Here is a 26476-nt window from a genome sequence, read left to right on the forward strand (position 1 = left end):
TAAATCTCAATGTGGGACATTGTATTCCACTTGTCTGAAAGCTTTAGTTACTATAGCCTTATCTTAAAGGTCAGAATAGTAGCCTACTGTTTTTCATAAAAGAAACATTTATCTCCAAATTTGTTGATTTTTTTTTTTTTTTTAAATAAATTTAGGGATTAGATGTCCCTTAGGGTTTCAGAATATTTTCCTACTTTTTTTTTTAAAATGAATACATTTTAAAACCTACTTGAATTTGCTGTGAATATAGATTGTTTCTCTGTGCTTGTTGACTTTTTAGAGATGTGAATCGTATAAGAACAGAGACGGTTCAAATATATGATAATCTCATAGAAAATGATACATTACTGTTGAATAAACTAACCAACAGTATACATAGTTAAAATAAGCACAGCCCAACTGCATCATCAAAATGTGCACTAATGCAACTGTAATATTGATCCATAAATGTCTTATATAACAGTGAAACACTGACATAGATCGCAGAATAAATAATATGTACTTTTCCTTTTGATATTCTAAGTACATCTTGCTGAAATGAATCTTGCATATTTACTTAGGTAACGTTTTCACTTGTAATGGAGTACCATTCACTGTGCGGTATCAGTTTTTTTTTTGTTTTTTTTTACGGAAGCAAAACACCTAAATACTTCTTCTGACATTGCTTTGCTTGGCAGGAATAATAATAATAATAAAACACAAATCTACAAAGAAGAAAATCAGACCATTCATAAACCCCCTCAGGTGGATAATGAATCATATCCAGTGATGTTTCTGCTGTGGGACCTTTTATTACAAGGAAAACAAATGTTCCACAGATTGTGCCACAGTAAAGGTAAACAGTATGTCAGTTCTTCAACAACAACAACAACAACAACAAAATGTAAACACTGATTGTTGCAGAGTGTCATTAGAAAAGCGACCACTTGTTTAACAGGAGTCCTTTTCAGTTACAGCTGCGAATGAAAACTCCCCCCCCTCCCTCTCTTGAAAAATTAGTCATACGAGTAATTATGAAAGTTAAAACGTTTATTAGTTGACGCCCATTTCTGACAAAACGAAAGTTTGGGAGATGCGGAAATGAAACGATAGCAGCTTGGATGCGACTCTCCGCCGGTCGGGCACAGCAGCAGGCGGGACCGGGAGGAGACGAGTTGCGGGCTGTTTTTTTTTCCCCTTTGGCGGAAGAGAGGAAGAGGACGCTCCGCTGTCTGCTCAGGTAAACGCGCTCGAGATGTTTGTCGGTGTTTTGTAAAGCCGGAGGATGAGGTGGAGGAGGAGGAGGAGGTGATAGCGTCAGGATTTCACGTTATGACAAAAGTGGGAATAAACTAATTTTATTAGCCGGATGAGCTATCAGACGTCGCTGTCACGGGACGCGTCTGATTTTGAGTCTGCCTCAAAATGCAGTCAACACCTCCCGACATTTGTTGTCGCATCTGCACACATTATTGTCGACGTTTTGTTGTTGTTGTTGTTGTTGTTGTTTCTGTACTGGAGCTAATGTTTGCTGCGCAACGTGCTTTACACGCCGAGTTAGCATACCCGCCGCTTAATTTGAGCAAGACCGCCGGTTTTCGTGTGTCTTTACGGGTTTTTTTTTTTTTTTTTTTTTTTTCCTGTGTTTGATAAATGCGTCGTGACGCCGCCGTGATATTCGCCGCCGCTCAAGCGCTCGTTTTGTTTGCGTTCTTAAATTTGGCTGTCAAACGAGGTTATGGGATTGGATCGAAGCAGGAAGTGACCTAAAAAAACCAGGATTTCCCTTCCGGAAGCGCGTGATTGGCCGAACTATACAGGCAGAGATATTTTCACGAAGAAGAGGAATCACTCTGTAGTCGATAAATGATCTTCTTGTTTGCCAATTTTCCCAGCAACGAGGAAATGAATATATACATACGTACATGTTCAGTTTATTTTCATTTGTTTTTCCTATACTAACTTAATCACAGTAATCATTTGCAGACATATAAAACCTTTTTTTTTTTTTTTTTAACATTAGAAAAATTATCAAACAAAAAAAAAAAATATTGATCTGGGAGTCATAGACTTTAAACACGTCGATGTCCTTTTGCACTGGCCCTGATGATTATTTGTTTTTGCCTGTATGAAAATGAAGTGCTAAACTCTTGAGTCATATAACCGAGTCATAAAACTGATTCAACACTGGTTCAAAGTTCCCAAAGTTAATTGGTGCCTCGTGGTGTTGCCAGCAGTGACGCCAGCTGAATTATCAACAAATGAAACTGAACCACTGCATGTGACTCACGGAATCTTATATCATTTCCACTTATGAATCTCAACACGTATAACACACCAATCAATTTGACACGCTTCATCCAATACAACAAAACTAAACGAAGAATAATATGTTAGTATGTCATTATTGTAACCATTATCATCATTTTAACTCCTGTTTGAATTCATGACTTCACATTATTTTGGGTTTAGAGTGACTACTTTCTTATATTGTTTTAAAAGTTTTCAGCTTCTGAGCAAGTAATGTCTGCCATCTGTCTAGATGACGGGAAAAGAAAGAAAGTCACCCTGTCTCATTATGAGTCCCGCATGTTAACAGCACCTTCCGGTGTAATTTGGTGCAGCAACATCTTTTGTCAGTGACTATTTTATGTAAAGGCAACTATACAATTCATGCTTTCTACAAAAGAGAAGCTGGACATGTTTCTTCTTTTGACCTACTTTTAATCAGTGTTATCTTTCTCAATCCTGAGTGTAGAATCATTTTTGTGGGGGGGTGGGTGGGAGTAATATTCTAGTGTGGTGTGAGAGCTCTTCATTTTTCTCCCCTCTTTGGCTGAAGCCAGTTTATAACTGGATGTTTTTTTTTTTGCTGGACTGAATGTGGGCCTACAGTCACTGGTACACAAGCAAAGTTATTCCCAATTGGGGCACTGAATAAAATGTTTGCATGCCGGTTTGTTGAGTAAGACTGTTCAAAGTTCAGAGGAAGGGGGGAGACCTACTTTGTTCTGGGGGATTGTTGCGCAGTTTCATGAGAACTGGATTGGCAGAAGTGAAAGTGAAAGGATTCAGACTTGTTCTCTTCCTTTGCAGAGATCACTGAAGCCTGAAGATGAAGTGCCCAGAGTGTGCCCATAATATTTTGGAGAAAGAAGCCAAGTTCTGCAGTCACTGTGGCCGGAAGCTGTCTGTCCAAGCTGCAAACACCCACGGTAAAGAAGACAAGTCCTGACATGTTCTCTAATGTTATATAGCTGCTTACAGAAATTGATTCATGGTCGTGTTTTGGTTTGAACATAGAAATCTGGAGACATAATTAAATGCCACTTCTCCCTGAGTGAATAATGCTAAAAACATGTAAATAAGGGAAGTACGTTTGTAAAGTAATCTATCTATCTGTCATGACATGAGCATTTACATGAATTATGTCGCAATTATCAAATTAAAATTACAAGGTACAAATACATGTCTGTCAAGTGTATGATGTCTGTATTTCTGTATTATCTGTTCACATTGTGCCAGAAAGTAAAAAGGTATTAAACAGCATTTTCACACTCTGAGGATGATGAAGTTTCAGGATGTACTATGTAAAAAAAACTGATTTAGTGAGCAAGCAAAGGTGCGTTGTTTGTAATTTATATTTAAAATCAAAGTAAAACAAACAAACAAACAAACAAACAAACAAACAAACAAACAAAACAACTAAAAGGCCCAGATGGGTTGTTATTTGATTGTGTTCGTTAACTTGGAGATTGATGTCAAAAATATATTCTTTACAAATCTTTAGTGTTGAGTGCTTCCTCCTGCATATCTTCCACTGGTCAGGTGATGTGAGTAGGCTTCAGTTCAAATGCAAATGAATCTACAGCAGCACGGTACACTAATGTTGACAACTCCCTCACTTCTGGGAATCAGCTGAAATCTGTCACAGTGGTCTTTACACATCTTTGGATGCAGTCTTAACCACCTTTACTTTATCTTTACTCCAGATGCAGGAGATCAGCCTAAATCCTTGGCAGCAGACTTGGAGAAATCAGTGTCTCAGAAGAACGTCCCTTCTGAGGACGACAAAGAATCCAATAGATCCCCCAAACGACAAAATGATGAGGCCTTCAGCCATCCAAAGAAAAAGGTGAGGAGGACTATCACTGTCTTGTCCTGCTTTTCATTTTTTTGCATGGACAACTTCATATAAGTTTATGTGTAATCACCAACTTTTATTTTGCTTGCTTACTCCTGGTCTGCAATGACTTTGCTATCGGCACTAATTCAGTCTAATAGATGAGTGCTGCAATTCATTTTACCTACATGAAGGTTATAATCATCAGTTACTTTAAAATTGTTTAAGAGGGGTGTGTATTCTTCTGTAAGGTCATTTTGGAGACTGCCCTTACATTTGCTTTACTGCGTCGACTAAACAACAGAAACACCTCTACGTATAATGCAAAGTAATATATTAGGACCAAAAAGTAGTAGTACATCCTCCAAAATGATTGCAAAGTTTAATAGACACCGTTATGAAATTTTTCCAAAACATCTAATAGTCAATTGTCATAGTGATGGGCTTGATGTCATGCGCGCCTCCTCCGGTCTTCTTTTCTTGCCTTTACAGAAAAAAAAGAGGAAGAAGAATAAAAAGAAGAAAGATGGCAACGTGTCGTTGGACCAAGATCAGAACCAGTCTAACCAGTCACATGTTTCTCTGGATGATAAGCCGGAGAGGAAGACACAGGGCAGACAAGACTCCTCTGGCAGTGAAAGCTCAGATAATGCGATAGAAGAAACACCAGACTCACTCCAAGATGGGTTCTCCTCCATGGAAAGCCAGCCCAGTTCTCTAAGGGCTAACAGTGCTGCTGCCTCGTCTGAAGACACAGAAGTCAATCAGAGTGAAAAGACAGCCGCCGCAGTAGAGACGAGTACAGCAGGGCGGTCTGAGGAGGCCACGGGTAAACCTAAGGAGGGAGAAGGAAACGCACAGAAATCCACCCAGGATCAGACACTCGAGACAGAACCAGCTGACACTCCGACTCAGCGTCCCATCCCAGAGGACAACAAGAGTGCAACTTCTCTGTCAGAATCAGATAAGGGGGCAATGACCGCTAACCCGAAAGATCAAAAGACTGAGAGGAAGAACTCCAAGAACAAAAAAGAAGCGGACATCGCCAAACAAACAACGCCGCAACAGAACGCCAAAATGGATCCAAGTGCAAAACAGACGGGACAAACCAAGCAGAAGGGAAAAAACCAACAGGACCAGACACAGAAGGCGACTGCAGAAGCTGGACAAAAGATGGTTTTTGGCCCTCAAACACCTTCAAAGGTAACGCTGACTAATATTTATATATAATAAGGATTATTGCTAAACATTAGCCAACATGTTGTTCTTCTAATACAGAGATGAGTTACTTGAGTTGAAGGTGGATATTTAGCGTGCACATTTAATGCTACAGGCTGACAGCACTGGCTCCAGTGTGGCTCCAAAGGTGAAAGAGGAGAACATGGCGGTTCAGCAGTCTGACAGCGGGCAAGACTCGGCTCAGACCTCAGCTGATGACAAGGGAAGTAAAGATGGCAGTAAAGACAACACAAAATCCAACACACAATCCAACACACAAACAGGCTCGCCCCCCAAAAGGTGATCATATTTTCTCAGATCATTGTCTACATTGCTTTTACATCATTTTCAACCTTTTTTCTGTGCATTATATATAAAACACAACTTTTGTATTCATTCCTTTTTTCTTTTAGGCCAACCAAGAACAACACCATCGCTGCACGTGACAGACTCACAATTCACTTCCATGCTGTTCTTTCGAAGGATTTCAAATTTGATCCAGATGAAGACAGTGTCTTCGTCAGGGCGGGCTCCTGCATTGGGGAATGGAAAGACAATTTAGTTGAGCTGTTTGTGAGCAGGTACTTAATCTTGAATTAATAGTCAGCAAGGTTTAGATGGTCTCTTCTTCTGGGGAAACATCAAATGATCAAATCAAATAAAACAACAAAAAAAACCTCACTTGTCATTTGGACAACAACGTTGTACAGCTTATGCTTGTTTAACTGTAAACTTCAGATTTTATTTCATATTAAGGGTTTGCTGTGCCTCATTGATTAGCACAGGTTGCTAACTAATCATAAAGTTGGAGGTTTCCTGGTTTCTCCTGTTTTAGAGAGTGGCCCAAGGGCAGGCGAGCTCCTTGCATGGCAGCTCTGCCGCCATTGGTGTGTGAATGCGAGTTTGATTGGGAGGAAAACTGTAAAACACTTTGAGACAGGTGATAACGCGCTATATAAGTGCAGACCATTTACCATATTATTTATGCATTTTTATATACACTACTATGTAATGGTTAAAACATTAAAATACCTTCAGGGTACTTTTATTTATCACAACTTCATATGAAGTGCAACATATAAAAAACAAAAAAAAAACAACAACAACAACAAATGAAATCAATATTTGGTTTAGCATCCTTTTGCCTTTAAAACCGCACTAAGTCTTCAAGGGACTCGTGCGCAAAGTTTTGTAAGGTCCTGGTTTGTTGGGTTGTTCTGAGCATCTTCTGTGGAGTTCGGCTGCCTCTTGACGTGATCCCACAGTGACTCGATAATCTTGTTATCAGGGCTCTGCGTTTTCCTTGTCACGGAGGACAGTTTCTGTATGATTCTGGCTGTATGTCTTGGGTCATTATCATGCTACAGAATGAATGTGGGGCCAATCACTGATAGTATTCTGTGACGGATCACAATCTAAACGTGCAAAGTGCCTAAAACTTTTGCCTGGTACTATATTTGTAAAGTATAAACACATGCTCTGCTACTTGTTGGATGACAAATTATCTCTGACTACATATACAATCCCCAACTCGGAGTTAAGCTGCCTCACCTGGTCGTAAATAGAAAAAATTGCTGTAGCTTTTGATGTGTGATGTGGACAAGGAGGGCTCCTGTGTCACTGATTTTGCACCACATACATTTGAATTTTTTTCTCCTTTTCACGCAGGAATCTTGGAGAACATGGGTTTCTGGTCGAAGGCAGTGTGACGACCTTCAGAAATAAAGCTGTATCTGAGTCCATACCGTACAAATATGTGGTGCATAGGAATAAAAAGCAGGCGTATGAGTTTGAGTACATATACAAGCTGGATTCTACACACCAGACAACCAACAGATGTTTGTTTGTGAAACCGCACCTTATCAATGACGGTAAACTTTTATTTGGTCAATCTCTATTTATATTTGTCTGCATACTACTCTTTTTACTATTTTATTTAACATTTGTGTTGCTCACTGTTAAATTTGTCTTGTGTCCTTTTTATGAAAGGGGACTGGCATCAGTATGATGACATCATCTGTGCTGAGCCATCAAAAAGCATGCTCAAACGCATCAAGGAAACAATCTGGCCTGATCAAAGGAAGAGTCTGATTCAAGGCAGAGAGATCGCGGGGAATATAATGCTGGAGGGCATATTTGATCTTCTCAGGAGCTGGACTGAAACCAACTTGAGAAGTTTTCTGATGCAACTAAATCAGTTCTATGAGGTTTATAAGGACCCTTATGTGTTTGAAGATAAACAAAAGAAGTGGTCCTCCTTACAATACGGAGAAAATGATGTAAGTTCACAATCTTTGTGTACAACGTCTAGACACCCTCAGGTACGGTTGATTCAGCTCACCCGTCTGCGTCTCTAATTTCTCAGGTGAAGAGGATGCTGAAAACATTCATGCTGACAAACGTGATTCCTCAGCTTCTGAAGGATGGAGACGGAAAGAGTCTCTACATTCAGGACCGCATGAGAGCGGCTGTGATCATGCTTCATGCATGCAGACAGCATGGCATCAGACTTGATGAGGCTGAGCTCGGTCGGCTCTGTCCTATGCTGTGTTTACCCAAACTCGAGAAGGAGGAGTTCCTTCAGTTCTGGACACAGTTTTCTCAGGATGTGTCTATTCTCAAACAGTAAGTACCTCATCTTGGAATCACACATTATAATTACATTGTAATCCCTCTCATCATATACTCACTCAAGAGTAATAACTTTACTGTTTATATTTGCTCTAATAATACATGTTCTGTTCAAATGCCCAAATTGTTTTTGATGTAGTTTGCCAGAAAAGCTGCTGTATCTGATAAAGACTGTGAAAGCAGCAGGAACGCCTCGTTGGCTTATGGTGTTGCCGCTTCTCCACCTCCTCAAAGGCACCACAAAGCCCTTCGAAGTACCAACTTCTGGAAACATGAAGTCCTTATCATCCTGGGCAGGTTTGCAAGACATTGACATAGGCAGCTCATCACACATGAACAGTCAAGACAAGAAGTAAGATTCCACCTGCCTTTGCCCACAAACATGAGCATTTATTTGAAAATAGATCTGTATTACTGAACATCTTTTGATTGCTTTTGTATTTTCAGAGCATTGATAAATGTGATGAAAAACCGCAGTCACTTGATGGAGGTGGATGCACTCTCAGCTCGATCCTGCTTATACCTCATGTCACTGAGTGATCTGATGGAGTGTAGCATCAACATTAACAATGAGCTTTTGGATATGCTCCAAGTTTTCACCATTAAGACTCCGCAGGATATTTCTGCGAGCCACGCTCAGGTGAGTGGAATCTAACACATATTTCTTCATATTATAGACTGTCAGCATTATTTTGTAACTGGAAATAGTTGCATCATTGGTCATACTGTCCAGTTATTAGAGATAAATATGCAACTGCAGCCAGTGAGAAGCAAGAATTGTTAGTGATGATGTTATGAAATGAATTAATGTTCATGATTTTCTGTTTTTTTTTTCAGGAAGTGACTGACATTCTCTCACATATTCAAGGGAAGCTCATTGAGGAAAAATACAGGTAATTTACAGTTTTTGATTGAACAGCATAGACATGAAGTCTGAAAACACATAAGTTGTACTTGTCTGTTGAAATTATCATTGAATACACCACAATGCATTTTACATGTTTTTTTGTGTGTGTTGCACTGCCCTGTCATTTAGATAGCTGTAAAGGAAGGAAGGTACATGGTTCAAATGGGTTGCCTCTTAATTAGTCAAAGGTGTGTTTTGGGCATAACGTGAAACAAACTAATCATCTACCATCTATCTAAGGCAGGTTAGAGATTAAATGAATGATACACCTATAAAATAACAGTAAAATACTGAGTTAAGACAGGATTTGTTTTGGTCAATTGTGCAATCCCTTTTAGTTGCCACAATACAGCACTCTGGCAACAATATGCCTGATTACACCTCATCTTAAGACCAACAGTGGGCGCTCAGATGGCCGCAAATATATTTGCTATTTAAACAATTTTTATTGCAGAAGCACCGAGATTAACTTTCTATGTTAATACTTTTAACGTCAGGTGTTGTGAGTTTGTTTCTGTGACTGTCCTTGAATATTTCAACGTGTTCATTTAGGAAGCAAATTTGTACGTATGGAAGTATTTATGTTTGTATCCTTCATTGTTTTTTTGTTTTGCATAGTTATTTTACAGAGCTTTACAGGAAAGAGTGCTTGGCAACAGCAGTGAGACTGTTGGAGAAGATCTGCAGAGGTGTCAAACCGCAATCATACACCCAGAACTACCCTAATATTCCTGTTGCCTGCATGAATTTGGTCGCATCAGTGTCAGACTTTGTTCAGTGTAAAAAGCAACAGGTATGTGAAGTATGCACATGTTGTGAAACAACTGACAATTAATCCTTGCTGATCTTGAAGTACTGTACTAATACTTTACGTATAGGAGACTCAAGAAGGAAATGGAGAGAAACAATATGCAAAACACCTGGTGATCTCTCAGGCGATGGTCGTAATGAGAGAATGGATGACTCGGTCCTTTCGACAGGGTTTGCTCAGCCGGGGTCTGACATCCTTCTACCAAGTTAAGGCAACAGAAGAGATTGAAGTGAGCAGTTTAATTTGTTCAAATTAAACACAAAATATACAGACAGATACCACTCGTGGGTCGAGAGTGTTGGAAAAATAAGACTTAAATTGAAATGTTGATGTGTGTTACAGATGTGGAACAACATAATGTCCATCAATTTTAAAGATGAAGACTGCACGAAAGACTGGAGGCAGACATTCACTATGGATTTTGAGGGCAAGTACAAACAGGTAGGTGATACATATTTTCGAGATTTCAGTTTGGATTTTTGGTCATTTATTTACATATGTGACTGTGTCGTTTTAGGAATCTGCTCTGGATCAAATTGAGTTCTACTGTGCAAAGATAGAGGAACTTAATGCCTCCCATCCACATGTTGCTGCTAGTATTGAGAGGTGTGCTCTTGAGGCTGTTACTTCTTTGTGCCAGGTATGAAGACTTTTCATTCTGTTTTAACATTTACATACATTTGTGGCATAGTTTTTGGCAGTTCTAGTCATATTTAACAACAATACCACCTTATATCCCCAAAAAAAGAGGTCAACAAATCAGAAAGTGTGTTCACAAGAATGTTTTGGTAGAAATAAAAGGTTCTGTACAGGTCACAGGTTCACTGCATCTATTTTAAAGATTAACCATCATGTTTTTTTTAAATTCTACATCATCTGTATGCAGACCAAGTCGGAGGGCAAGCTTTTTGAGAGGTTGAAGATCAACTGGAGGTTCGGGAAACTCATCTCTGCCATTATCCAAAAATCCTGGCCAAGGAACAGTCAAGGAAATTATCATGAAGACGAAGAGGTGGTCCTTCAGCACCTCCTTTCCTGGACAGCTGCCAAAGACATTTTCAAACTACACGGTATCTCCTCAGTTTAAACTAAATCACTAAAAGTTTAACACCCTGACAGAAACAATTGGTGGTGTAGGAATGTGGAAAGTAATGGTAAAAGCTACACCTGGTTGTGATCTCTAATTTATAGGAGAAAAAAACCCTCCATTAGTAGGTAACCAGGCACGTTTTGACTCAAGTAAATCAGTACTGTGGTTTTAAATAAATCACTGAAATGTAAATTCTGTTTCTGCAGGTGCAGAAAAACAGCTGATTGAGAAACTCACTCAAGATGCCAGAGACAGAATCGCCATAGCCATATCATCGTTCACTGCCATGAACAATCAACTCGTCCAAGGGAACATTAAAATCAGCCTGCTCAGCATCATTTTGGAGCGGCGAGACGCCTTCTTAGAACTGCTGAAGATCGGTAATCACAGTATAATAGTCAGCTGAGACTAAAATGTAATGGTTTACACTGGTATAACGGTGAACGTAATATTAAGATGTTTGTGTGTGTTATTACCAGACTGCCTCTCTGAGAATGAACAATACAAGGACAATGCCAAAATGAAGAGGCTGTTACAGTGCAGACAGGACGAAGTCAAAGCTGTTTACCATGAAAAGGAGCTCGTGGATGTCCTCTTAACAATGAGCCACAAACTTGAGGAACACATGACAGGTATGTTGAACATGTCAGGAGACTTTGTCACTGTGGTTTTCATTATACGGTTGCTGCAAACTCAACACATGCCTCTTCAATTTCCATGATAGTTGATGTTGCTGACATGGAAGACAAACAGCAAGTAAACATTGAGAGCATGACCTTGCGTCATTTCATGGAGGTTCATCAATTTGATCAACTAGCCTCTCCGAGGGTTGGTGTTGTCACCTACTTCGATCTGGATAAAGAAGTCAGAAAGATGGCAGAGGTCCTGTACACCTTCAGAGACAGTTATGTATTCAGAACGTGTTGGGAGAAACAGGCCAAACTCCTGGCCGCTGAAGAGATGGAAAACGAGGATCCTGTTGAGCACGAAGTAGCTCAAATCATGGCAACACCAGCAATGATAAATGAGGACATTTTCATGGATAGTTTTACTGAGTACAAAGACATCTACATTCGTCTGAAGAATGGCAGCATAAGGCTTGAAGAGGTCAATCTGCTCTTCGGAGCTTTTAAGGGCAAGTATGACGAGCTCGCACTGGACCTGGACATCATGTGCAAAGTTGATAAATCTACCGACAAACAGTGGATCCACAGCAGAGTCCAACAGATCGAGCAGTATCACGAACTTCATCTCGCTGTGGTGTCAGCTCAAATTATCATGACGGTCAAAGAGACGCTTTGTCTTCAGGGGGACTTCAGTGTGCTGGAGACGCTCACAGAAGTTGTAAGTGGCCAATATTATTACAATTTAGACATCACAGTAAACCCTCATGGATGACAATCATGATAATTATCTCTCAAATTTGTTTCGGCAAAGTTAACTTGACTTTACTCTCCTCAGAATCATGCAGACTTTCAGAAAGAGCAGCTCAATCGGATTGACAATGACTTGATGCAGGCAAAGATGGTTCTGGTGGACATCACCGAGCCCCGAAGACTGTGTCTGCAGGAGCTGGGACTCAGAGGACGCTTTGTAAAATGGGTGAAGGATGCCCTTGAAGGTAAGTACAGTAATTATCTAGTCTCAGCACGTGTTTAATTTAATGGTAGTTAAAAAAAAATAATATTCTGAATGATTCTCTTTAGATATCAATGAGTTGAAGGTGTTTGTCGATCTGGCTTCCATCTCTGCGGGAGAGAATGACATGGATGTGGATCGTGTCGCTTGCTTCCATGACGCGGTCCGCGGCTACTCTGCGATGCTTTATGAGCTCAAACTAGACTCCGGTTTTCATGCCTTCAAAGAAGTGCTCAAAAAGCTGTGGAGAGCTTTGGAGAATGACGGCAACCTCCCAAAAAAACTGGTAAGAGTACCGCCTAGTGCTGCAAATAAAATCATCATCAGGATTCCAATAAAATTATCACAAGTCAGCCTTTGATTTGAAGATAATATCGTTGATGCTGTGAATTGATTAGTTTAGGCCGCTGTGTCATTGCAGACAATATAAATGGTAATCACTGACAATGTTTGGGGTTCTCTACTTTACAACATTCTTCTGGGCTCTTAGAGAGTGTTATTAGCAGGACGACTGCAGAAGTTGAGATTATTTTACTGTCATTCACAAAAAAATGCTAATGTTTTGTTGGTCTGCTGGGGATTCCCCCCAGAAATATATATATATATATATATATATATATATATATACATATACATATATATATATACATATATATATATAATCAATAAAATAAATACTAAATAAACAACGAACATTCATATGACTGAAGTATCATACACACTTATCCACACACTTTTATGTGCAACTTCCGGGGTAGCTCACGCTTTTTGCAGCTCATTGTGCTTCCACCTGGAACACACTGTATTGATAACATTTTGCCGACTTGCGTTAACCCTAAGAAATGAGTATTTCACAGCACAATTAAGAAGAGTGTGTTCTCTTGCAGCGGGACAGTGCACGTCATTTGGAATGGTTGAAGACTGTGAAGGACAGTCATGGTTCAGTGGAGCTGTCATCTCTCTCGTTAGCGTCAGCCGTCAACAACAAGGGTATCTACCTGATCAGTGCACAAACTGCACAAAAGGTAAATAACGATTCGAAGATTATTGTATCTTTATGTCAATGCAGAACAGACGTTAACTCTGACAGCAAAGGTCCTACAAAATGATGTATGATGTGTGTTCTGTATTTCAATCTAGTTGAGTCTTGACACCGTCCTGAAGCTGCAGATTCCCGAGGAGCATGATGAGGGTTGCCAGATGCGCTACTATTCTCTGGAGGACCTGAGAGAGCTTCAAAACAAACTCATGCTCATGTCTGGCAAAGCGGATCAAGGGCAGAATGATGTTGATCGCTTTGCAGAGGTATATTTTTTCATGTACAAGTGGTTCAGAAAGTATTCAGATCCCTTCACTTTCTGCACACTTTGTTGTGTTGTAGAATTAGTTAAGTCATACAATTATTTACACTATACATTCAATGCACAATAACCTATAATGAGAAATGTCAAAATCAGTTTTAGACTATTTTGCAAATTTACCCAAAAATCTAAGTCTTTTTTTTTTAAATTTAAATTTTTTTATTTTTTTTTTACTATTTTTGATAAGTTTAGATATTTATTTACACAAGTATTCAGACCTTTTGTTGTGGCTTACTAAATTGAGGTCAGGTACTACCTAATTGCTTTAATTATCCTTGAGATGTAGCTAAAATTTGATGAAAGTCTACCTGTTTACCTGTTGCGAATTGAATTGACTGTACATGTAGATACACACCTCTGTTAATAAGTCCCTGCACTTTACACTGCACATCAAGACAAACACAAAGCCAGGAAGTTCAAGGAATTATGTAAAACGGCAATAAAATTGTGGTAAAGCATAAATCAGGGCTTAGATATCAAACCATTTCCAGTTTTGAGTGTTTCAGTAAGCATAGTAATTGTGAAATGAAATACTGTTGGTTTCTGTTTTCCAGGTTTTTGACAGTGTTCAAAGACTAGCGGAGGCATTCATTGCTCTTTACACTGCTGGGAATCCTCTGTTCAGACACTGGGAAGTGCAAATCCACTGCTCTTCAAGTAGTCAGCAACACAGCATTATGATGGACTTCAACTTGGACAGCGTTGCCAGTGTTATCGTGGAGGGCAGTATTGAAGAGCAACTTCCTGAACTCTGTAGAAAAATGGAGAAATGTTTGGACTACTGGATGGATTTTGTGGACAAACAGAGATCCCAGCATTACTATCTGAACTACTACACAGCAGAACAGATTGTCTACCTATGCAGCAAGCTGTCTCAGCAAAAGGTGGCCAGTGTGGAGGATCAAGTTCTCATGATGCTGTCCTTCATCAAGCCCAATTGCACCTCCTCAGACTTGAGGGAAGTCTGGCATGCACTTCAGTACGAAATCATCACCAAACCACAGGAGCAAAACGAGGACATTGACTTTCAGACTTTTGTTGCAGTGCCGAGAAGTGAGCTGGAAGACCCAGACTTCACCAGCGAATTGGATCCTCGACCAAGTCATGTGGAACAAGAAAATGGGTTGCGAGCATTTGACCACATATGGAATGCTTATATGAAAGACATGAAGAATTTTCTGTTGCACATTCTTGATATAAGAAGTCTTGGAAGACTGCTGGAAATACTGGCCGACAAAAATAATGTGAATGAAGAGGATGAGAGTGACGTAGACATTTCGGATGACTTTGCTGAGAACTTCATAACGAGAGAGCTACCTAAAGGTCTGGCTGCTGGAAACCCAAACCTCATTGTTTGCCCGCATGATGAGGTCTTGACGTCTTGCATCTCCATTTACATGAGCAGCGAAGATGTGAATCTTCCCACCTATGATGAAGTCCTCCTGTGCAACTCCTCGACACCATACGAACATGTGGAGCTATTCCTCAGACGCTGTCTTAGCTCTGGCTACGCAGGGCAGAAGATATACTCTCTACTGTACGGAGATCTCCTCTCTTATGATGTGAGCTCTAAAGTTGAGAACTTTTTTCAGCGAATGAAAATGCAGAGTAGGAAAGACTACAGACTTGTTATCATTTGCAGCTCAGAGAGAGAACATGCCTACCTTCCATCAGCTTTCAGCCAGTACAAATTGCACATGGTTCCTCAGGAGACATTGGCGAAGATTCAGATGTACCTCCACAAACACTATGCTGTCCCAGAAGATCAGTGCAGCGCTGCAGCTGCATTTAAAGACAGACTCTGCGTTGGTGTCGTCTCATCCAAAAGGGCTGGTGTTGGTGTGTATACAAATTCTTTCAAAGTGATATATTTCACTAATGGGCAATATTTTACCCTGAAAATTATTGTTCTTCCATAATGACCTTTTTTATTTGCAGGTAAATCTCTCTACATCAAGAGGCTGTATGAAAAACTGAAGGACTCGACCAAAAAGTCATCAACGATGAAATGCATTCGCTTGATTGAACCGAAGGTTGATGAGAATGTCATCCTGCAATCGCTGTTGGACACCCCTAAAAGGAAAGAGCTCACGATGTTCCATTTTGACGTCACATCATCGGTAAGGACTTAGTGCTTTCCTTAGTGTTATATAGCATTTTTAATAGGACATGTCTTGACAGCTTACATGCAGTATTGTGTTAATGGATTGTATTTTTTTTCTTGAATAGGTGCAGAAAGGTCTTCACGAGTTCCTTTTCAAACTGTTGATTTTGCACTATTTGATGGACTCTGAGGGAAAGATGTGGAAGTGCAATGACAAGCAGCTGTATATCATAGAGATCTTGGAGCCCACTGTCAAGTCAACAAGAAATGTTTCGTGGCAGGTAAGAAGTTTTTACAAGCGCTAATCATTTATCATATGATTTAAAACCTTTGCTGAGTTGACGTATTTTTATATCTATTTTCTGAACAGGCTCAAACAGTGAACAGCACATTCACAGACGTGTTCCCAAATATTTTCTGCCGACCACCGAAAGAGGTGCTAATGATAGAGATGAGTGAGCGAGAAGATCCTCTCATTGTGAGCAAAGATGACCCTCTGATGGATGATGAAGAATTCAGGAGTGAAGCCTTTCAGCGGCCATACCAGTATCTCACACGGTTTCATAACCACAGTGATCTAGATGTGTTCACCTATCAGGGTGTTGAGGGGACACACGTGGAATGTCTTCAGATGCTTCTCCTATACTGTGGCACTATAGACCCATCCTGGGCAGAACTAAGAAACTTTGCGCGGTTCCTCAACTTTCAGCTGAAAGATTGTGAGACGTCTGTGTTTTGTGATGCCACTTTCACTGGAGACACACTAACTGGTTTCAAAACCTTTGTGGTGGACTTCATGATTCTGATGGCAAAGGACTTTGCCACTCCATCGCTCAGCATCTCTGACCAGAGTTCTGGCAGGATGCAAGTCGATCTAACTGGTGTCCGAGATGAAGACTTAGCTCCTTTTATGATCAGAAAAGGATGGGAAACAGAACCACATCCGTACATCTTCTTTAATGATGACCATGTGTCCATGACCTTTATTGGTTTTCATCTGCAGCCCAATGAGCAGAACTCTGTTGATGCCATCGACCCCACCTCTAAAAGGGTGATCAAAAAGAATGTGATGACAAGGGCATTGTACGAAGGCCTAAACTTACAGAGAGTCCCTTTCAACATTGACTTTGATTGTCTTCCCAGAGGAGAGAAAATAGAGCGTATCTGCAATGTCCTTGGCATCCAGTGGCCTCTTGACCCTGATGAAACATATGAACTTACAACTGACAACATACTGAAGATGCTGGCAATCCACATGCGCTTCAGGTGTGGCATCCCTGTCATTATCATGGGGGAGACAGGGTGTGGTAAAACAAGGCTCATCAAGTTCCTTTGTGAATTGCAGAGGAGTGGAGTGGCAACTGAGAACATGAAACTGGTCAAGGTGCATGGAGGAACAACTTCAGAGATGATCTACACCAAAGTCAGAGAGGCAGAAAACATTGCATCTATCAACAAACAAGACTATGGATTTGACTCTGTCCTCTTCTTTGATGAGGCCAACACTACCGAGGCCATCAGCAGTATCAAGGAGGTCCTCTGTGACAAGACGGTGAAGGGGGAAAGCTTGACACTCAGCTGTGGATTGCAGATTATTGCTGCATGCAACCCTTACCGAAAACACACAGATGAGATGATTCGAAGGTTAGAGTCCGCAGGCCTTGGCTACCGAGTTCGAGCTGAAGAGACAGATGAAAAGCTTGGGTCTATTCCTCTCCGCCAGTTGGTGTATAGAGTTCAAGCATTGCCACCAAGCATGATCCCGCTTGTGTGGGATTTTGGGCAGTTAAATGACCACACAGAGAAAATATACATCCAGCAGATTGTGCAAAGAGTGGTTGAAAACAAAACAATTAATCAAAGTTACATTAAGTGCATCACTGACGTCCTCTCAGCTTCACAGCAGTACATGCGGACAAGAAACGATGAATGCAGCTTTGTCAGCCTGAGAGATGTAGAGCGCTGCATGCAGACTTTTGTTTGGTTCTTTGACAACCACTTGAGGTTTTTTGCAAATCTTGAAGAATTTGAGAGTAATCAGAATGCTGACAGAAATGAAAGGTATCAGAGACAATCTGAGCTGAGGGAACCTGTCCTTTGGTCCCTAGTCATGGCCATTGGAGTGTGCTACCATGCCTGCCTAGAAAATAAGGATAAATACAGACAGAAAATCAGCAAAAGGCTCCCCCCAGCATACAGCCCAGCAAGGGTACTGCAGGAAATCTCAATCATGCAGGATCTACTTCTGAGTGGTGTGCCTATGGGAGATACTATTGCAAGAAACAATGCCCTCAAAGAGAATGTCTTCATGATGGTTCTCTGTATTGAGTTGAGAATCCCTCTCTTCTTAGTTGGAAAACCTGGAAGTTCAAAATCTCTGTCCAAAACTCTGGTGGCAGATGCAATGCAGGGCCAAGCTGCTCACTCTGACCTCTACAAACTGCTCAAGCAAGTCCATTTGGTGTCCTTCCAATGTAGCCCTCATTCAACACCGGACGGCATCATCAATACATTCAAGCAATGTGGACGCTTTCAAGAAGGAAAGAACCTGGACGAGTACATTTCAGTTGTGGTACTTGATGAGATCGGGCTGGCTGAGGACTCTCCAAAGATGCCATTGAAAACTCTTCACCCATTGCTGGAGGAGGGATGCATTGACGACGAGCCACTACCGCACAAAAAGGTGGGATTCATTGGCATCTCCAACTGGGCACTCGACCCTGCAAAGATGAACAGAGGTATTTTTGTCTCCCGTGGTGACCCTGACGAGAAGGAACTCATCGAGAGTGCTAAAGGCATATGCTCATCTGATGCAATGGTTTTGGAGAAGGTCAGGCATTTCTTCCAACCCTTTGCAAAAGCCTACTTGTACATCTGCGACACACAAGGTAAAGGGTTTTTTGGTCTCCGTGACTATTACAGCTTGATTAAGATGATCTTTGCAGTGGCCAAAGCTTCTCAACGGAAGCCCACAGCAGAGGAGACTGTGAAGGCAGTGTTGAGAAATTTCAGTGGCAGGGATGATGTGAATGCAGTTAGTGACTTTACCAAAAGGCTGCATATTGTGCCGAACCTGGAAAACATCAGTGCCATTGAGTTTGTGAGAGAAAACATTCAGGCAGTTGGACAGGAAGAAGAAAGTCGTTATCTCCTGGTGCTCACAAAAAACTATGCAGCCCTTCAGATCCTGCAGCAAACCTTCTTTTCAGAAAGTGGTCAACCAGAAATAATCTTTGGATCCAGCTTCCCAAAAGACCAAGAGTACACACAAATCTGCCGCAACATCAACAGGGTAAAGATATGCATGGAGACAGGCCAGACGGTCGTGCTCCTAAACTTGCAGAACCTCTATGAAAGCCTCTACGATGCCCTCAACCAATACTACGTCTACTTGGGAGGGCAGAAATATGTGGACCTTGGACTGGGAACCCATCGTGTGAAATGCAGGGTGCACAAAAACTTCCGCTTAATCGTCATTGAAGAAAGAGAGGTAGTCTACAAACAGTTCCCGATACCTCTCATCAACAGGCTGGAGAAACATTACCTGGACATCCACACTGTCCTCAAGACTGAACAGAAGAGGATGGTGGAGGAACTGGAGAGATGGGTGAAACTTTTTGTATCGCTCAACAATCAACATGCAGCAGTGGCTCAGACACACAAGTACCAACCCCCAGATGTCTTCATTGGCTACCACTCGGACACATGTGCTTCTGTGGTTCTTCAAGTAATAGAGGAGCAAAGGGAAAGTTTGGAAATCTCAGATTCTGAGAGGAGAGTGCTTGATGAGGCTAAACTCATAATGCTCAAATGTGCTACACCAGACTCAGTGGTGCGGTTGGACTGCACAGGTCTTCCAAAAGTGGAGAGTGAATATCTGGCCCGGATCTACTTTGAGGAGCAGAATAACAGCTGTTTGGCTGACTACATTCTCGCTCACACAAAACAGGAAATCCACTGCAGCTCATCCTTCACAGAGGTAACTTTAAAGTTCTCATACCAATTCCAAATATATCCTGCGGTTATAAGTGCTTACAGGGTGTAATTGTATTTTTAAACCACAGGTGACCACATTCTCCAGACTGTTGACTGCATTTGACTTGGAAACACTGGAGCAAATGTTGCATAGTGTTGAGCTACTCTCACTCCAGCAGTTTGACACGGAGCACTCCTTCTTGAAGAAGATCAGGTTTGTTGACAGACTGGGTAATGTTTTTTTTTTTTTTTTTATAGTTCATAATGGTTATGGGCAGGTAACCTGAAACATGTTGGTTTACACAGTAACTCGTACACTAAATTCCAATCGGCAAAGCTATGAAATAGGTACTGTATCAGTAAACACTGGTATGTTTACCACAACTGTTTATTTTGGTTGTTTTACCATTATTCAGATAGTTTGACATTTGTATTGCTAGAATAGGTTTGTAAGTAAATATGGTATGGTCAAAAAAACGGAATTGTTATAGGAATATAACTGGCTATGATCTTAGGGTATGAGGTAAGGAATGATAAGTGTCAAGCTCAAATCCCTGTTGTCTTATAGGAACTTCCTCACAGCCGAAAGTTGGAGCAGAAACGCTGGACCACGCAACAGGGTCCTCATCATTCAGTGTGATTTTGGTGAAGCCTCACACAGTGCCAATCTCATTGCATCTGCAAAGTAGGTCCAACATTTTCTGTTTCTGGCAATCCACTGTGTGGTTTTGCATTACTGAATTTGCCGTGCACTTTCAGGTATTCATCAATAAATGAGATCAACAAGATAACTCAGGAGAGAACAGGAAGCCAGGTGTTGGTCTACTTCATCACCAGACTGCCAAGAATGGAAGGAGGGACCTCCTACATTGGCTTTCATGGAGGTAAGGTGAAAACAATGCGAAATGCGGATTTTTTTCTTCTCACACGGTGTAAAGAACAGAGAATAAGTTGAGATATGGTTATCTTTACAGGACCCTGGAGATCAGTTCATATCGATGACCTCAGGCGGTCAAAAGACATCGTTTCAGACATCAAAACGTTGCAAAACATGACAATCAGTCAAATGTTTGAAACAAGCATGGATCGCCGTGATGAAGGGGAAGAAGGTAACCGATTGATAAATTATTTATTGAAAATTACATTTACCTCTTTATAAATTGGCTTCACGATAAACTATTTGGTAGCGTTACATTATAAAGCTCTTTTTACAGCCATGGAGGTAGAAGACATGTACTCTGACATTCAGCAGGAGGAGGAAGCATCAGAAGAAAGTGTGAGTGAAGATGTACATTACTAAAGAATATACTGGAAATCCACATTTATAACTTTAAACATACACATCTAACTTTAGAATGTCAGCTAACCTCTCTCCGCACGCTGTTTTCTAACAACAACGACATGTCATTTTGTTCTGGCTTACTTCTGAAACTGGATTTGAACCTGTATGTTCTCCTTCTGCAGGGCATGGGCAACGTTGTGGACACCACAGCACTCCTGCGCAGCTGTGTGCAGAGTGCAGTCGGCATGCTCAGGGACCAGGTGAAAAGTAGCCCACGCAGTACTCAGAGAGTTGAGATCCTTTTAACACTCCTGAGTGACGATGATAAAATAAAAGGTATAAAAAGCAAAGTTTTTCAGTTATTCATTTTTATCCTAACAGCAGTTGCATTGCTCATCAGTCTATTTCACTGTTGCCAGGTGAATTTTTGCTAACGGTGAAGAGGCATCTTCACTCACTGTTGCTGACTCATGATGGCAACACCTTCTCATCCATCAAGAGCAACTGGGTCCTTAAGGAGGCCTCAAACATTGATGCTTTGCAAGAAGGAGGGACCTTCAGGTAAGTGCTTCAGTCTCAATGTAATACAATACCAAAATTTCTGTTTGCCTATATGTTCCTATTTTTTTTTTTTTTTTTTAAAAGCACTGCTAACTTTTTTTTATGTTCATGACAGGCACACCTTATGGAAGCGTGTTCAGGCTGTGGTTGTCCCCGTCTTAGCACATCTGGTTTCAGTCATCGACCGCGACCAAAACATGGACCTCCTGCTTGATAGAAACTGTGATGAAGCTGTTAAGAGGCTGTGGTTGGACATCTTTGGCAATGACAAGCTGCTGGAAATCTCCCACCTCACACTGGGCCACAGGCAAGTGGGGCTAATTCTGCACTTTGTATCACCGAAATCCCGCAGCTAGTAATATTTAACGTACTATCTACTTTGATTACACTGTTCACAGCTCCGAGACGAGAACAATCCTTGTTCAGAACTACATTGCTCAGGATAGGAACATGAGGTGCAGCATGCCCTTCAGCTGGAGGATTAAGGACTACCTGGAGGAACTCTGGGTTCATGCACTTCAACATGAAGGTATTAACTTGTTATCAGGTGCTCTCCATAATATACATGCTGCTGTAGGGATGTTGTGAAGTTATGATTTTAAATTTGAATTTCATGTCTGTTAGGTCACACTCAACACGAGTTTGATGAGTTCTTTGGGAAAACACCACTGGGACGCTACATAGCAAAAGCAGATCCAGAGATGCAGACAGAGTATTTCCACCGCTACCTTCAGGATTTCGTCTCCATGACGATGAACATCACTTGTCAGGAAGATCTCGAGGTAGTTTTTCTATAACACTTGAAGCCTTTAAATTTCAGGGTTTTCATCCATCTGTTCATTCACATGCTAATGCATATTATGTGCTTTTCTAGCTCCTGTGTGGTGCCTTGAACTGTTGTGTCAGTGAGCTGCGACTTCAGCAAAATGACACTGAAACAGTACCATCTCTGCCATTGGTCCATGCTGCTTATCATGAGTTCAAGAACCGGCTGCAGAACCTCTCCAGAATGATCTGCATCGAACCCCAAGTGACCCAGAACCTCCTGAAGAGTCCTTACGCCAAAGACGGGGATGAACTGGTGAGCCTCAGTTGACTAATTATTTATTATGTTTTTTTTTTCCTGTTTTGTTCAAGTTTTTTTTTTTTACATTCGTCATACAACGTTAATGTAATACTAGATATGATTTGTGTTGCCCTTTCAGTGGCCTGTAATGTGTATTGATCATATTCCCCCTGTCTCTAAGGTACTGGATGCATATGCTGCTTTTGCATGTGTGGAGTACCTGGAGCCCACAGTCTTGGGCACAGATGCCCAAAGACAAGCCTGGCTCAGGCAGGTGAAAAAACTTCAGGTTCCTATTGAGCTGATCTGCTCAGAGGACAGCGTGAGACATTACGGAGAGAGGAGCAAGATGATCGTCATCAGAGTCCAGTAGGTCAAGCTCATCTAAAAAGATTCAGGTCTGAGGTCTGTAGGTAACTAACTGAGCTTTATTAACATGGATGGTTATTTGTTGGGTGTCTTTGTTCTTAGAGCCGGATGGAATCGTATATTTTCTCTCTCTCTGTTTGTGGAGCACATGTTGTTGGGAATCGAGAAGTTGGAGAGAAAGCTGACACCTTTAGTTTTGGAGAACACACGAGGGCTCTGCCAGGTTGGTTTGCGTTCTTTATATTAACCACAATTTTCACAATACAGGGAATTACCATAAAACTGCCTTCACCAAAACCCCAATCATTTCTCCATCGATAATAAAAATGCATTACCTCTGCTCTGCCATCCAGATACTGGAAACAAATTCAGACCTCAAAACCCAGCAGTCATTTGAGGCAGTAATTGGTTTGCTCAAAACCTGCAAAGATGGAGCCGTCGAATGCATCTTCAGGTAGAAATTCAACTTTATACCTGTTGCAATTCATCAGAATCTCTGCTACTTTATTGCACTTATAACAGGGTATCTGCAGGGCTGGAAATATCTTAAAATGCATTAGTTCCCTCAAACATTGGCCTCAGAAAGTATTAAAGAGATTAACCTATACATTTGTGATTAACTCATCCAATTTCTTGCCCCAGTTCATATTGTTTTTTATCTTAAAAGCAGTCATGGTTATATACAGTTGGGAAGTATTATAAATATATGAATTATGTCCATTTACTGTAATTTGGGGATTCAATTGTTACAGACACGAAAAAAGGCATAAAATGTTGTCCTATGTGGTATTAAAAACCTTTTGGATTTATTTTGGTAAATAATGTAAAATTCTTGAAATCCACAATCAAACCCTTTGTCTTCAATTGACCTTCGTGTTTTGTTTTTTTCAGGTTTGGTCTTAGAGTGTGCCCGGTGTGTATGGGAGACCCTCAAGATCCACTCTGCCTGCCCTGTGAACACATCTACTGTGTAGCCTGTATCAAACAGTGGTTGGCTCCAGGTCAGATGTACTGTCCCCTCTGCATGCAGCCAGTCAGCGAAGACTTGCCCATGGTCCCTTCAGAGGATATAAGGTTTGTACTTGTGTGTGGATTACCAAAAAAAAATCAACTTGAATGTGTTTTGATCCTCATTACGAGCAAAGATATGACGCAGTTCCTTCCACGCAAACACACATTTTTGGACGTTATTAGTTCCATAGGTTCTTTGCACATTCATACCGTGTGAATCTGGCCTGTAACACATTTGAACTAAACTCTGTTTTAACTTTTGTTTTGTGCAGGATTCTAATCAACCAACACGCTCAGTTTAGGAAGCAGTGCAATGCTTTCTTCATCGACCTGGTGTCTACTGTGTGCTTCAAGGACAACGCTCCACCCTGTCCAGCTGTCATTCTTCATTTGCTGTCCTTTCTCATGGTGGAGGCCAGCACTGTTCCCATTCTCAGGGGTACTGTATTAAAGTCTTCTCACCCTGCTGACTACATCCATGTCTGTGTGTACTAGTTTTTTGTTTATCATCTCCGGATGACCCTTTTGTGTTGTTTTTTTTGCCAGTTAATCGACAAATTCTGACGAAGGTGCTGTCGCCCTTTGATGACTCCGTGGATAAAAATCCAGTGGTTCGATCGGTAGTGCTTAAACTCCTGCTGAAGTACAGGTGAGGTGCTACGGTTACACCATGTATATGTCATACTCGTGTATGTTTCTAATATTTGTAACCGTGTTTATCGTGTTTGTTTAATTTTCTCTGTTTTTGAAGCTTTGATGAAGTCAAAGATTACCTGCAGCAGCATCTGGTGGCAGTAGAGCAGAGCAACATCTTGGAGGAGACTGACAAAACTGAACTCTACTGCTTGTACATCAACTGCCTGGAGGTACACATGAATATGCGAGCTACATGTGGACTTCAGTATGTTGCACTGTGATACAGCTGGTTTTTAATGTTTTCGGTTTACTTTCTAACTTTTTTTCTAGGATTCCATGTTTGAGAGGTTGCAGTTCAGGTCCACTGCAGATCAGCAGGCCTGTTTGCAGGATGAAAGTGCCTTCCTGACTGACTTCGTTCGACCACATGATCAGTCTGCTGTAACAGCCACTGTAGAGTACCTGCAGCAGGTGGCCAGAGTGCGAATGGACCTGGATATGGCTGCTAGTCTCATCGTGGAAAGATTGAGAGCCACAGGTGTGTAATTCTATTGCACACATACACTTCATTGTGTGTCAACATAATTTGCTTCCCATTCAGAATATGTACATTTTACAAAAAAGTAATTCTTCTTTCTCCTTTTAATCTCAAACCAGACTCCCAGGAAGGTGGTCAAAGTGGAACCGCAGCCTTCCACACCAGTGTAGTGAACTTGTGTAAGCGCAGTGGAAACGACTGGTATCGAGTCTATTTGATCCGGAAGATCTGCAGCCAACATGGAGTGGAGTTCGTCCTGAAACTCCTCAGAGTGGATCAAATGTCTTGGCTCTTCCCTGACGAAGTTCTGCAAAAGGTTCAGTAATCAGCAGTATGATTTTCAGCACTAATGGCCAAATGAAGGCAATGTTTACTTTTAGATGTCACGCTAGCAGTAATTAAATATCGTGGTTTTAATTATCACTGCACCCAGAATGAAGAAACAACACCAATAGACCAGTATCTTGTGTGTGGAGATGATTACAAGACTATCAGAAATGCTGTGGCAAAGGGAATGATGGAAGGCAAACTGGACGGACTGGATGAAACTTGTGAGGTAACGTTACATCACTTTCGTATTAGTAACTCAGAATCAGGTCATGACTCTGCCTTTGTTTACGTAGCTCCTTTGCTTTTTCATCTCAGGGGTGCAAATGCCTACCACAGTGGACCACAGTCTACCTTTTGCTGGCGCTGTACAGAGAAGTCACTACTCTCTACAGAGACACCAAACCTAGCTTCCATCCCAAGCCTACGGTGGGTCTTTAAATGATCATTTTAGAACGTTTTTTTTTTTTGTTTTTTTTTTAGTAGCCAGATTATTATGCTAGTTTTAAGAAAGCTTACCAAGTTATTTTTGCTTAACCTATGAGGGGGGATTGTTTTTCTTTTAATTTGAAAATTTCACTATTTTACAGAATATTTTGTTTTGTTTCTTATATGAGAGTTTTTTTTCAGTATATCATCTGACAACAAGCAGTTAATTATACTTAGAAATCAGATCCGTTACGAACTTATATCGCCATAAGTAAGTGTTAATTATTGCAGTGTTAACACATCCACATGCTTATTTACTTATTTTATTGTTTTAAGAAACTGAAATATGAGGTAATCTAACAATTTTTAAGTAGTTTTTGTCTGTACATTTTTCATATTTTTACATAATTTTGTACCAAC

The 26476-nt window shown here is 40.9% G+C and overlaps 1 protein-coding gene across 1 annotated transcript in view; it reads left to right on the top strand.

Moving 5' to 3' along the window:
• Positions 1 to 1045: 1045 nt before the first annotated feature.
• The window catches only part of rnf213a (ring finger protein 213a), a 33752-nt gene continuing 8321 nt past the window's right edge, over positions 1046 to 26476 (top strand). Inside the window, exons 1-50 of the mRNA XM_069149065.1 lie at positions 1046 to 1219; positions 3076 to 3194; positions 3972 to 4114; positions 4595 to 5305; positions 5436 to 5620; positions 5734 to 5901; positions 6989 to 7191; positions 7310 to 7599; positions 7686 to 7945; positions 8091 to 8303; positions 8399 to 8591; positions 8789 to 8844; positions 9477 to 9651; positions 9737 to 9898; positions 10012 to 10110; positions 10187 to 10309; positions 10556 to 10739; positions 10966 to 11139; positions 11239 to 11391; positions 11484 to 12103; positions 12221 to 12380; positions 12466 to 12683; positions 13285 to 13422; positions 13538 to 13702; positions 14313 to 15597; positions 15697 to 15878; positions 15988 to 16143; positions 16233 to 19841; positions 19927 to 20051; positions 20406 to 20522; positions 20597 to 20721; positions 20812 to 20946; positions 21052 to 21113; positions 21302 to 21455; positions 21539 to 21680; positions 21796 to 21987; positions 22079 to 22209; positions 22305 to 22462; positions 22555 to 22761; positions 22928 to 23115; positions 23218 to 23338; positions 23469 to 23569; positions 24007 to 24189; positions 24399 to 24565; positions 24673 to 24775; positions 24878 to 24992; positions 25093 to 25300; positions 25420 to 25616; positions 25734 to 25856; positions 25946 to 26056. Of these exons, the coding sequence (XP_069005166.1) occupies positions 3095 to 3194; positions 3972 to 4114; positions 4595 to 5305; positions 5436 to 5620; positions 5734 to 5901; positions 6989 to 7191; positions 7310 to 7599; positions 7686 to 7945; positions 8091 to 8303; positions 8399 to 8591; positions 8789 to 8844; positions 9477 to 9651; positions 9737 to 9898; positions 10012 to 10110; positions 10187 to 10309; positions 10556 to 10739; positions 10966 to 11139; positions 11239 to 11391; positions 11484 to 12103; positions 12221 to 12380; positions 12466 to 12683; positions 13285 to 13422; positions 13538 to 13702; positions 14313 to 15597; positions 15697 to 15878; positions 15988 to 16143; positions 16233 to 19841; positions 19927 to 20051; positions 20406 to 20522; positions 20597 to 20721; positions 20812 to 20946; positions 21052 to 21113; positions 21302 to 21455; positions 21539 to 21680; positions 21796 to 21987; positions 22079 to 22209; positions 22305 to 22462; positions 22555 to 22761; positions 22928 to 23115; positions 23218 to 23338; positions 23469 to 23569; positions 24007 to 24189; positions 24399 to 24565; positions 24673 to 24775; positions 24878 to 24992; positions 25093 to 25300; positions 25420 to 25616; positions 25734 to 25856; positions 25946 to 26056 (13290 nt within the window). The 5' untranslated portion in view covers positions 1046 to 1219; positions 3076 to 3094. The remainder of the gene's footprint in view (positions 1220 to 3075; positions 3195 to 3971; positions 4115 to 4594; positions 5306 to 5435; positions 5621 to 5733; positions 5902 to 6988; positions 7192 to 7309; positions 7600 to 7685; positions 7946 to 8090; positions 8304 to 8398; positions 8592 to 8788; positions 8845 to 9476; positions 9652 to 9736; positions 9899 to 10011; positions 10111 to 10186; positions 10310 to 10555; positions 10740 to 10965; positions 11140 to 11238; positions 11392 to 11483; positions 12104 to 12220; positions 12381 to 12465; positions 12684 to 13284; positions 13423 to 13537; positions 13703 to 14312; positions 15598 to 15696; positions 15879 to 15987; positions 16144 to 16232; positions 19842 to 19926; positions 20052 to 20405; positions 20523 to 20596; positions 20722 to 20811; positions 20947 to 21051; positions 21114 to 21301; positions 21456 to 21538; positions 21681 to 21795; positions 21988 to 22078; positions 22210 to 22304; positions 22463 to 22554; positions 22762 to 22927; positions 23116 to 23217; positions 23339 to 23468; positions 23570 to 24006; positions 24190 to 24398; positions 24566 to 24672; positions 24776 to 24877; positions 24993 to 25092; positions 25301 to 25419; positions 25617 to 25733; positions 25857 to 25945; positions 26057 to 26476) is intronic.

This window comes from Embiotoca jacksoni, unplaced genomic scaffold (genome assembly GCF_022577435.1).
Source record: "Embiotoca jacksoni isolate LCO1_2020_lvr unplaced genomic scaffold, fEmbJac1.0.p SCAF_15, whole genome shotgun sequence".
NCBI lineage: Eukaryota > Metazoa > Chordata > Actinopteri > Embiotocidae > Embiotoca > Embiotoca jacksoni.